General features: G+C 36.5%; 1 protein-coding gene across 2 annotated transcripts in view; it reads left to right on the forward strand.

The window, feature by feature from the left end:
* Nucleotides 1-13,369, forward strand: part of LOC121868805 — a 213,782-nt gene that overhangs the window by 87,995 nt on the left and 112,418 nt on the right. Inside the window, exons 3-5 of one of the 2 annotated variants that reach the window (XM_042369754.1) lie at nucleotides 5,277-5,456; nucleotides 6,897-7,796; nucleotides 12,761-12,872. In XM_042369754.1, coding sequence (XP_042225688.1) covers nucleotides 5,277-5,456; nucleotides 6,897-7,796; nucleotides 12,761-12,872 — 1,192 coding nt within the window. The remainder of the gene's footprint in view (nucleotides 1-5,276; nucleotides 5,457-6,896; nucleotides 7,797-12,760; nucleotides 12,873-13,369) is intronic. The other variant, XM_042369756.1, reaches the window with a different exon arrangement.

Here is a 13,369-nt window from a genome sequence, read left to right on the forward strand (position 1 = left end):
CTCCTAACTGAAGAATCTTTTAATACGGGAGGTAATGCAAATGTATCTGACACACTGTAATTCTGAGGACGGGGAATAACCTGTTTGTAATCAGGTGACTTACTATACTGGTTACCTGATCGTAGGGTTCGACGGTTTAACTCGTCAAATGAATGGTCTATAATCTCCTCACTACTCCTTACAGAAATGTTGAACTGCACCTGTGTTTCTGGCTCATCTACTGCACTAATCTCTGCAGTAGCGACCTTAACCTTATCCTCTACACATGAATCGCTAACATAACGCTCCGTCCAGTCCGCAATGTCCCAAGACGATGACTTTAAAAAACTATCCATTAAGTGCTACACAAATGAAATTACTCTTGCCTCTCATTTACAGTAAACTGATATGAATATCAGTTAAAATAACTAAAGTATCATTAACAGGACTGATGAGAACTAGATACTGGAAATTATATTACGTCAGTATATATGAAAAGAAGTAAGGCACCTATAATAATTTATATAACCTACACGATGTCCTATCAGTGTGAAGTTATGGCACGAACATGTAAATGTGTGTGTGTGTGTGTGTGTGTGTGTGTGTGTGTGTATATATATATATATATATATATATATATATATATATATATATATATATATATATATATATATATATATATATATATATATATATATATATATATATATATATATATATACAGTATTACCCCGCTTAACGCGCTTTCGCTTAACGCGCTTTCACTTAACGCGTTTTCGCATATACGCGGTGCCTTGCCAAAGCTGAACTTTCACTTAACGCGGATTTTTCCACAGCAACGCGGTGAGTGTCCGGCTCGAGAGCTATTTTTAGATTCGCACCACCCCCCACCCGCCACCCTGCCTGACTGCCTGTTTTAGCTCATAAAATTCATACAAATTACCCAGCCAGAATATAGTTTACATTGCTGGAATTCTTATAATTTGGTGATCATTTTGAATATAAACAACATATTTTTTGCATTAAACATACAATTTTTAGATAAAATGTTTAATCTGAGTAAGTATGTTATCTTTTGTCCAAAATATATGACATTTATATTCAAAATATTCCTGGTCTTACAAGGAATCCAGCAATGTCAATTATATTATCCTAACTTTAGTTTGAGGTATTATTTATTAAAATTTAGTGGTTATCCCACACATCTCCTTGGGACGGTTGGTGGGGGGTGGGGGGGAGGGAGGGACCAACCGACCGACCATCTGTTACCCAGTGAAGAATTATTTTTTTTTAACTGAAGATATTTGTTTTAGCTCATAAAATTCATACAAATTACCCGGTCAGAATATAATTTACATTGCTGGAATTCTTATAATTTGGTGATCATTTTGAATATAAACAACATATTTTTTGCATTAAACATACAATTTTTAGATAAAATGTTTAATCTGAGTAAGTATGTTATCTTTTGTCCAAAATATATGACATTTATATTCAAAATATTCCTGGTCTTACAAGGAATCCAGCAATGTCAATTATATTATCCTAACTTTAATCTGAGGTATTATTTAATACTAAATGTTAAAAACTCTTGAATGGAGGATTGGTGGGGGGTGGGGGGAGGGTTGGGACTGACCGCGCGGTTGGAAGAGGGGGGGAGGCAAGGTGGGGTACTTTGATTGACAGATAGTGTCGAAGAATATATTTTTTTTTTATTAACTGTAGATATTTGTTTTAGCTCATAAAATTCATACAAATTATCCGGCCAGAAAATAATTTACATTGCTGGAATTCTTATAATTTGGTGATCATTTTGAATATAAACAACATATTTTTTGCATTAAACATACAATTTTTAGATAAAATGTTTAATCTGAGTAAGTATGTTATCTTTTGTGAAAAATATATGACATTTATATTCAAAATATTCCTGGTCTTACAAGGAATCCAGCAATGTCAATTATATTTTCCTAACTTTAGTTTGAGGTTATCCCACACATCTCCTTGGGACGGTTGGTGGGGGGTGGGCGGGGGGAGGGAGGGACCGACCGACCATCTGTTAGCTGGCTGTGTACTGTAGTGTGAGAGGGGGAGGGAGTTGAGTCCATTATTTGAATGGACATTAACTTGGCGACTGTATTTCTCTTAAGTATTAATTGTGTGCATGTACCATCATAAAATTAAGATGTTATTTTTACTACAACATAGTTATTTGTCGTCAAAAAGTGGAGTTTGGGGGTCGGGCTGGGTTCTATTGGAATTAATCCCATATGTTCTGTTATTCACTTAACGTGGTTTTCACTTAACGCGGACCCTCTGGGTTCAATTGACCGCGTTAAGTGGGGTACCACTGTATATATATATATATATATATATATATATATATATATATATATATATATATATATATATATATATATATATATATATATATATATATATATATATATTTATTACGGAGTTGGTGGGCGTCTTCAATAGAAAACGATCTCTCTGCTCTCTGACGCTCCTCGCACTGCCCAGCTGATCTCAGGTAGGGGTGGGGTGTGGTGGGGGATTTGCCTCAGGCTGCCCTCCCAAGGTCGGCCGGTGCGCGTTCCTCCGCTTCCTCGGTTGCGGTTACCAAAAGACGCTTCAAGATGACGACGGACGAGTTCACTTCACGTCGGGGAGTCCACTTCATGACGGGGACTCCACTATCCACCAAAATTGCTGATTGCCGGCGTCGAAGTCCCTGGATACCTGCTCACTGATCAGATGTCGCCCCTTCTGTGTGCCAAACCTTCTGAAGCCCTGTATATATTGGACTCGCTGAGGGCACCGGTGATTGTACAATCTCAGTCACAATAGCCAAAACAGTCTTCTTAAACAATTGTGGAAGGTCCTGTGTTGCCAAACCTCGTAGGTATGTGACAACATTGTAAGCGCCGGTACACAGGGTGCCCAATGCTGAACATGCAAATCCTGACCGCCACTTCTCGTTGCCAGAGAGGGGTATTACCAACCTCCCGTAAGATATAAAGTCAACAATAACTCAGAATCCGTTATTGGAAATAATTCTGCACACCTCTTTGGATGACAGAATGAAGGTCACTCAACTTATAACGTCTCACTACGGGATATATCACTACACTTGGATATTTCATGTAATACGTCACTTTTTTGTTTTTCTTGTTTCGTAAAACACCAATGACTTGTTATGTCTGTACTGATTTAGCCTAAATTCGAAACCGCTCACTGCCACCTTAATGTTCTAGGCCATTTAACTGCTCAGTCTGTCTTGGTCAACGAGGCCTGAACATTTATATTATAGAGGGTTTTTGGTAACGAAACCCAATTGTCTGTTATCCTTTTATTTAGGAACTATTGAGGATACAGTTCCAAAGTGTAGATCACCGTAACTTATCACTGTGACTATGAGTGTTAAGAGAAGGACGGAGGCTCTTTAAAATACGTCCGATCTGTGTAAGGCGTTGAGTAGCAATGCCCCAGAGCGCCGGCCTTAAAAAATGCTGAACTAAACAGTCACTGGGCCGCACCTCAAGGAGCCTGCCAATCACGTGATATGATCGTGTCACCTCATAGCCAGTGGAAAGTTACAGGGGGTGATAGAGTATATAAATCAAGTGTAATTAACCCATTTATATAATGTTTCTGCCTATGAGACAGGGTCTATTAAACCCTCATGTAAGCTCTTCATGTTATAATGATTATCGAAAGTCAAGGTTTTGTTGGAAACGTCACATATAGCTCATATCTTTGTTCAAACCCACACATACATAATATATTGTACTGTAACTTTTGTTCACCCTGGGTTACAGTGCATGCAGGAGAAAGATCACCCTGGCCACTAATATTGTTTGCAGAAGCCAGTCGTGTCTTGACCAGTATTACACACTTCCAGAGCTTCACTTCATCCCCCCAACTGCAAGAGTACAGTATTAGTCGTCAACTGCAGCAATTTATCTTTTAATATTTTTCATTTCATCAATGAAATATTTCTTGGTGTATTTCATTAGGTTGAAGATGATTTTGTATCATCAATTTTTATATTAACTTGTGATGCTCATACAGGTGCAATCTATATATGTACACTTTTTTAAAAGAAAATGTTGCTTCAGATTCATCATACAGTACTGTACAGTACTGTACTGTACTGTACTGTACTGTACTGTACTGTACTGTACTGTATAATTCTTTCTAAAGTGTTGTAAATTTTTTTCTTAATCACATAGTTTTCTTGTCGTTGTGAATTATTTTTTTTTTCAAATCATCAGATTCATGTTTTAAGGTACACCATTGGACCTTTCTCAGTTATTATTCAAGTTTGTTTTGCTATAATTTTTTTTTCTTCATTTTTTTTAGAATGTGCCATTACAAAATTTGAAAGAGCCATCTTAGTAAATGCTGGATAAGAGATATCAGAGAACAAATTTCTTTAATGGTTGCCAGATTTTGGTAACATGTACAGTACTCCAGTGATGGCAGTGACAAATGAGTTGCATTTTGTAATGCTAAAGTTGGTAATCTGGTACATAGTTTATGAAGTTAATTGATGTGTTTTATCAGTACTAAATTAATTACAGGTTAAGCTTTGAGGTATTGTGGCTGCAAAATTGTCTTTATTATAATTCTGAGATTTCATAAACTTGTTTCATTTGTTAATGATGATTAACATGATTTTGGAATTCTACTAATGTAACTAGATTTTTTTTATGCACTTAACGTGCATTAATTAAATTTCAATGTTTATTGAATAAATCTCCTATCCTCTCCACTTGTCAGCTTGCTACTACAGAACTACAGTATAGCTAGTTTGGTTAGTACAGCACTGTACTGTCCAGTAGAGTATTTTTATGAAAGCGAATACATTATATTGAAAAATAATTCTTAATTTATATTCTACTTTGCTTTTAGTTTATCAATCCTACAAACTGTACATTGGTGTTGTTGTGCCTAGAGATGCTCATTGTACAGCAGCAACTTGCTTGCATCTCATAGCTGTGTTCTAGGTTCAATCCCCAGCCAGGGTCAGATGTGACCTTGACCTTACCAAACATGGCAGGTTTTCTCTTGGTGCTCCAGTTTCCTCCTGTACTAACACTGGACAGTGAAGGTCATAACAAAGTACAGTATCAAAGAACAGACGGACCACCTTAATGGCTAGAAGCTGGTAAGTTAAAGAAATGATAAATTAAAAATACTGTATCATTATCACATTAGATTCATCATAATACAGAACTGTACTTCACTTGTAGTTTTCACTGTTGTACTGATTAGAACACCTATTTTCACAGACAATCACTTGTGACTGCGATGCGACGATATACCTGCGGATAATGACAACAAGAACCCAAGGAGAGACAACGACCGAGAGCGAGTATGCTTGTGCTGTTAGTACACTCAGAGGGAGACTCAATATTGCCTCCATCACCTCAGAATTGATGGCTGTGGTCAAGTTTGATGGCTGGCCTGAGGTAGGAGTTGGTGCAAGTCTTGTAGCAAGAGCTAGCCAGGGAACTGGCTGGGTTGGTGTAGTGTAGAACAGCACTAGAAATTTTTCAAATGAAATTAATTTAAATATTGAATAATAAATATATATCCCGATTATCCCAGTGATGTTTTAAATTTTTTATTGCATTCTTTTTCAGACTCAAAGATACAAGAAACAGAATTTTCTTTTTTTCTAAATACCTGCACTCTTATTTTCATTCATACTCTTAATGCAGACTCTCGATCCACACTTCTTTCTTTTTCTGAAAGGAAACATTTCTATCTCCGCCATACATCTTCCCTAAAAGCTAAAAGATTTTCTACTTGACACTCTAGTTTTCTTTGCTCTTGTATCTTTTTGTTGACAAAAACTACAGACGGTAAGGTACCAGCCCTAAGCCCCCAGGTCTAATTGCACCAGGGCAGGCGATGGGACACTACATCCCTTCACTTTAGCCTAATACAATATAGATCATTGTAGGTAAGAACTATTTTGCTACTGAAGTGTGGTATGTACAGTCAGCCAAAGATGCACCGACCCCACCCTGGATCTCGTGCTCGCAATTTTACCTGGCAATACTTGGTAAAGTAAGGCTGTATGTAAAGGTGATTGTGATTGGTGGATCTATTTTTGGCTGTATATTTGTCAGGATAAATATTAAACAATCCAAAGGTAGAATTATTATAATAATAAACTATTCAGTGTTATTTAAGGTCATGAGAAGTTTCCAAATGTTCTTATATTTGTTTAAATAATGAAGAAATTATAGTTATGACATGGCAACTCAACTACAACGTGGAACGAGGACTGCCGCAAGATTCTCAGATCAAATTTTCTTCATTATTTAAGCAAATATAAGAACATTTGGAAACTTCTCATGACCTTAAATAACACTGAATAGTTTATTATTATAATAATTCTACCTTTGGATTGTTTAATATTTATCCTGACAAATATACAGCCAAAAATAGATCCACCAATCACAATCACCTTTACATACAGCCTTACTTTACCAAGTATTGCCAGGTAAAATTGCGAGCACGAGATCCAGGGTGGGGTCGGTGCATCTTTGGCTGACTGTACATGTAGGGGTATATAGGTAGGTAAATACACTGTACTAGAAAGATCAAGCTTAAAAAAGAGTTTCAGTATTACATACAGTATATAAAAAAGTGGAAGACTATGAGAAATTTGATGTAAATGGTTGTAATTGAATATTGAAGTTAATGATTCATTCATCAGAAACTTGTAAGTAGTACTGTACTACCTTTGTTAGATGTATATTTGACTTGGTTTTTTAAAATTTATAATTCAGCTTTTAAAGGTACAGTAACCAGTAGTGTGCATAAAATCAGCACTTGTTTATTTTACAGGTACTGTATATTAAAAGAATTCTTATGCTAACTTAAGGTTCTTCTCACAGGTTGCTTTAGAGCTGGAAGGAATTCGAAATAACTCCACTGGGTTGAATGAACAACAGATGCTGGATGTAGTTGATGAAGTCCTTACCTCAGCCCTTCGAAACTCTGTCCTGGATGTCAACTTCCAATCCAGCAAGACCTTCCCCAAATTTCGAAGAGCACGACAGGTTCCTGACCCCATCATCCCAGTTGGCTACGATTCTATGGTACGTGAGTCGCAAACACATCCACCCTCAGCTCCTCGTAAGCCAAAGAAATCACTCTTTGCTTCAATTCATGATGAAGAAATTGAGGAGGCAGGAGAATCATTCACAGCCCTCACTTTTTCCTCCAACCTTTCCAAGCAAATTAATCTCACTACCAGTGAAGAACAGCTTATTGCTAGGAACCTGCATAAATATCCCTCATTAGAAAATACAGAAATAGGTGGAGATGATATTAGTGAAATTTGTAAATCTTGGGAAGAAAACTATGTGCCGGCTGCCGAGGTACCCAGTGAAGATCATGAGACTGTGGTAGTCCCAGTTACTGTTCCCCGGGCTGACCAAAAGGAAAAATCACAAACTCAAAATTTTGTTCTTGTGGCTAGTAATAGGTCAAAGCTTATTGATGAGCCAAGAACTGTAGTTTCCATTGAAGAAATAGAAGAAGAAGAACCTGAACTTGAGCTTCATCCAGTCCGAAAACCACATGTTGAGGATGAACCTTGTATCAGAAGAGGAAGTAGAAGCCCTCTACTTCTTGGTCATCCTAAGATAGAAGAGCCACAAGAATCAGTAGAACTAAAGGAACTTGAGGAACTACTGCAGTTAGATAAAATAGATATCTCTGACAAGTCACTAACCAGCACTTCTGGATTTGGACCTCTGCCTTCCCTGCCTGGCCTACAAAAAGGACCTTTCGTAAGTGAAGCATGCTGTGTGGGAGTGAAGGTTGGTGTTGCTGCTGAAAATCCTGAGCTTGACCTTAGAGTTGAGACTGCACCAGTTGATGACAGTGTGGCTTGTGACCTCTCTGAGTGTGACCAGGAGGTTGTGATACCTGTTGAACCCCTCTTGCAAACCCAAGTCCATAACCATTCAGCCATTGATGACCTTAGTCTGTATTCAGTCACTGATACTGCTAATATTTCCATTGGCTCCCAGAGAGAACCTATTCCCCTCCCAAATGCTGTTCCTTCTTTAGAGCCTGAAACATCCTCTGCTTCTGCTTTGTCTGCTGTGGTGGGAAACAGAAGTGAGGATTGTAACCTAGATTCCTCATTTTTGTCAATTAGTGATGAAAAACTTAGTCTTGATTCAGGATATTTTCAAGATACAAGTTTTTGTAAAGATTCACCTGTAACTCATGTCTGTGCAGCAGTTACCCATGAAGGCACTAATGATGCAGATACTGATACAGGAAATGAAGCATGTGATAGGGAGAGCTTTGACAGATACCCAGTAAACCAAGTCCAACTATATCAAGACAAAGACTTAAAGCTATCAGAACAACCATTAATTTGTCACCTAGATAAGTTTCTAGAAAATGAAGTAGAAATTATAGATGAATGTAGGAATGAAAGTGCTGATAAGAATGAAGTATGTAAGGCTGTAAATACAGACACCTTCAAAGATGAATTAGGCTATAAAAAAATGTGTTTCAATGAGTTTACTGAAAGTCTTTTCAGACATATAGAATTAGAGGAATTGGAGATTTCTATACCTGAAGAAGTTACAGAAGATCCAGCATTGGAGATGGCCGAGATATATGAGACCAATGATAAGAGCTTAATAGTCTCGGAGACCTCAGATTGGGAAAGTGGAGAAATTGAAGAAGAAACTGACAATGAAATTGAAAACCTGGAAACCACGTTAGATTCTCATGAAGACACAGCAGATGATGTAGAGTCAGATGATTCATTAAGTACAGATGTTAGTCAGCATCAAAACTTCGAGCCTAAAAAACTTTATCTAGAAACAGACTTTGGTGTTTTTAATGCTGACACTAATACAAGGATTCTATCCACAAATTGTGGTGTTGATGAAATTATTGCTTCAAGACATCACAATGAACTATACAAAGATTCTGACACTCCTAGTGAGGAAGAAGTAGCAAGACAGTATGGCTATACAGAACTTAAAGAGAGCAGTTTTGAAGAAAGTAATGGATCATTTACAGACAACTGTGATGACTCCTTGCAAGAAAAGGATGATTTGTCAAGAGTAACTGATAATAGAACACCAGAAAGTCCTTTCATAATGGAAGAAACTACAAACACTTCTAATGTTGATAAAAGACTTGATGAGAAAAATGTAACAGATGAAATTTACATAATGAAAATTGAAGATAATGCAGTTGTGAAAGAAACGAATGATCTTGAATTTCATGAACAACTCACACAAGAACAAGGTGTGAATTCAAATACAGTAGCGGAAGTGGCTCCATATATGAAACTGCAGGAGGACTTGCACAGTATTGTTAGTTTCTGCCAAACTCCTTCATCCAGTCTTCAAACAATAGACTCAAATTTAACAGCAAATGACTCTCAAAAAATTATGGATAATAAATTGAATCTTACAGACAAGAAACTGGAAGAGGGGGAATATGATAAAAACCTTGATATAAAAATTAATCCTACAACTGAAGTTAATGCTCAGGATCCTTTTTCTCCTGCAGAGGATGACTTTATATTTCATAATGATGAAGATATTACAAATGGCACTCAAGATGAGTCTAGATGTGACTATGACTATGCCTTGTTAGAAAGCTCTTCCTCTGACTCAGAGGTGGAAGGGATAACTGGTAAATATTCGGGAAAAGAGTTAAATGATTCGCTTCAAGGAAGGTCACTATCTGGGAAAAACTGGAGGAACAGTGATATTGAATTAATTATGGAAGCAGAGTCTTTTGTTATACCAAATGATCATGTTAGTACTACTTTAGGTTGTGAAGTGAAGGATGTGCAAGAATTACCTGAAGATGATTCTTTGGGTAAAAATCTGAAGGATGCGCATGGATTATCCCAGGATAATGTTTTGAATACTAGCCAAAAGGATGCACAAATAGTACCCCAAATTAGTCTTTTGAATCACAATTTGAAAGACACACAAGATTCACTTCAAGAAGCCCCAGGGATTGAAGTGCAGAGTAACATTTTAACATTTTCAGAAGGATCAATGCTAACCACCAAAACAGGCAGTGTGGCTCCATTAACACAACCTGACACTACTTGTGCACTAACATTGCAACAGGGAACATCTCACACAAGGAAAGAGTATACTACTGGGGATGATTTCATGAAAGACGCCAGTTTCACCTCAGGCCAGCACCATTGGACCCGGCCTCTGCCAACCCACCCAGTTTATGGCACAAGCTATGTGGTAAGACCCACACATTTTTACCTTGGTGGATCTTGTGCCGGGAAGTGCTACTCCACTAATCTAACAAACATCACTCATCCATGTGGGGTTTATGTTGGGGCTTGGCAAATACTGTACTAGGTCTGAATATGTGTTACTGGGCAGGTACAAACCCTAGGTGTGATTTGTTGTATATATGATTGTTTTTGCCATGTCCTCTTTTCTTGTGGTGTCATTCATTAAGCATGGATTATTAACACTATTCTAATGCTGTGAACACTGAATTTTTTAATATCAAATAATGCATATTTATTTCTGGTATATGAAGTACACCATAAAGTCAGTTTTCTCATTGGATTGGTTGTGGAGAACTGTTATACTGTACTAGATTAGTGTTTCCTCTTGTTTTATTTACTTGTGGTTCAAGGACATAGAAATGTTTCATGGGGAGCAGCAGACCCCACTCTTTTATGAATCCAAATGGATCACTATTAACAGCAACCAGTTTGGTTCCATTTATTGAGCACTTTCTCTGTCTCTCTTGTCATTTTGACTTAAACTTTGGCATTTGTGGAATTAAGGAATTATTTTTTAAGTACTTTATTATATTCATCATATTCTAATTAACTAAAAACTATATTCACTTATATATTGGAGCTACTATAAAACTTTTTGGCCAGAGTGTTTTATGGCTTTATTAGAATGAAAGTAGAAAAGTGACATACTTTAATCCAGAATATATTTACTCAAGTCATTACTGCTCATGTTTTCTCGATGCCACCATATAATGTTTCCACTGGCTGTTTTTATACTACCTTGTGTTGTCATTACATTACCTGTTGTGTGTGTCTTACTATCAATTGTTTCTGTTACAACACTTGGTGTAGTATACAGAAAGTAACCTCCACTCACTCTTGTGTCTTTTATCCAGTTTCTATTTCATCTGCAATAAATTTGTGTGTTGTACAGGAAATAGCATTCCAGGATTGGATTTATTCATTACAAAGTTAATCACTTCTCTTAGATTGCCCCAGACAATAAATGTAAAAAAAATTATAGTATCTGATGATGATGATGATCCATCTGTACATGTGTATGCTTAACATGCACTTGTGTATTAATGTTGTATCATCCACTGTTCAGATGGTTAGGAGTGGCAAATTTACTTCTTTCTTGACCCAGATGACTGCATCCAGAGGTGCAAGGTCATGGCATCTGTATGTTTCTGGCTTATATAAGTTTGAGGGTGGTTGCCAAATGAAATGCATTTAATTTGTTAGTGTATACTTAAATTTCAGGTTAGTGGCACTATGGTGTACTTCATTAGATTTTGACAACACATCTGTCATGGGAAATGAGAGCCTATGCAGAAACCTTTGTTAAAAAAGTGTATTGCAGAATTTAATCAGAATATAGTTTCAGTAGTACAGTACTGTACTGTGGTTTAATGTTCATACCTTGAGTAATAACCACCTTTTAATAAAGAAAAATTAAATTAAAGACATTTATGGTAAGTGGACATTGGTTCAGTATGTTTGAGAATCCTGTGCCAGCTGCATGGTACGCTCAACTAATCTGCATGAACGAAAAACACACTGGTAACAAAGGGTCTTCTTTCATCGCTAATTCGAGTTACAAAGTTGGGCAGAAATAATCTTAACATGTTCATGCTGTGAGGATGTGTCGGAGCTAACCATGCATGGTGGTAAATGTATCATCTTTGTCCTGGGTTTTATAATGTATATACTGTAATTGTGTTTGTGTACAGGTATATTAACATAAGGGAATATTGTAAATTTGTATGGAAGGTTTTTATAGGCTGTAAAGATGACATAAGATATACAAGTTTATTATACAAGTTATCCGGATATCGACAGATTAGTTTCCTATAAAACTTGCCATAATGAAACTACACAGCATTTAAAATAAAAATCCAAATCCATAGTGCTAAGTAATATGTGATATATGTTGTACTATACTCTGGATTCTCTCTGAAGATGTAAATAGATTTTCCAAATTAAATTTGGTAAGATGAGCAGTTCTTTACCTGACTTTTGACTGAGTACTTGTGTGTTGTCTAACCTATCAGATGTTAGCTGTTATGTTATTTCAATTTATCTCTTGCCATTGGTCAGGGGATGAATTATCATCTGATCAAAGACTTAGTCTGAACATTCCAAGACTTCTTCTTGCTTATCTTGTTTTGTGATAATTGAACAAATTTCTCATTTTCCAGGCTTTTACTTAAATTTCTCATGTGGAAATGTACAGTATTTTGTTTACTTCTTTTATCTGGCATATGTCTATCCTGTGGTGAAATAAATATACAGTATGTTGATTTTATAAAGAATGAAGAAAATTTTCATCTCAAGATAATCATATAAATACTGTACAGTATATTTTATACAATGATTTAATATAAGAGGTTAATGTTTATTCTGCTAGTGTTGACATTAGAACTGTATGATACAGTACTGTAGTTATGTTAATTGTAGTTCATATTTTGGCAAATTTATGTGTTTCAGGTATCAGCCCTTCCATCTACGACTACGGGTCAATCCATGGGAATTCCTGGTCTTAATGGCAAGCGGCTTCTGGTGAAGATTGTTAAAGCAACAAGTGTTGGCTGTGATAAGTGTAAGTAAACTTTCTTTGTATCTGGATAATCTATTCAGTTTCAAACATTGTAGGTAAGTTGATGAAAATAGTACTGTACTGTACTGTTAATAATATTTCTTAAGACATAAAAGGGTTTATGCTTGAATTTTTAGCCTACATGTCTTTTTCTCAAGTGACTTGTGAGATACTATCCACTCAAAACTTCCCTGGCAGAGCCTCTGCCTTGGTCAGAGGGTAAGGCTATAAGGGAGTGTCGTGGTGACACAGTTATCTACATTTTGAGGCAAGGAAAACTGTCCGGTGCACACTAACAAATAGTTGCCTTACAAGACAGCCACTTACTGGTTAATCACCAGTTAGGAAGGTTGCTCGACCCTGCCGTTTTGAGAAGGATATTATAGAAAATATTCCAAATTTGTTTTTAATGACATTGAAAAAATTGTTCCTCCTTTCAAATACTGTATAGCATAGGAAAAACATATCAACACAGTCCATGAGCAATAATATCCTTGAAA

Source organism: Homarus americanus, unplaced genomic scaffold (assembly GCF_018991925.1).
Source record: "Homarus americanus isolate GMGI-L3 unplaced genomic scaffold, GMGI_Hamer_2.0 scaffold30535, whole genome shotgun sequence".
Lineage (NCBI taxonomy): Eukaryota > Metazoa > Arthropoda > Malacostraca > Decapoda > Nephropidae > Homarus > Homarus americanus.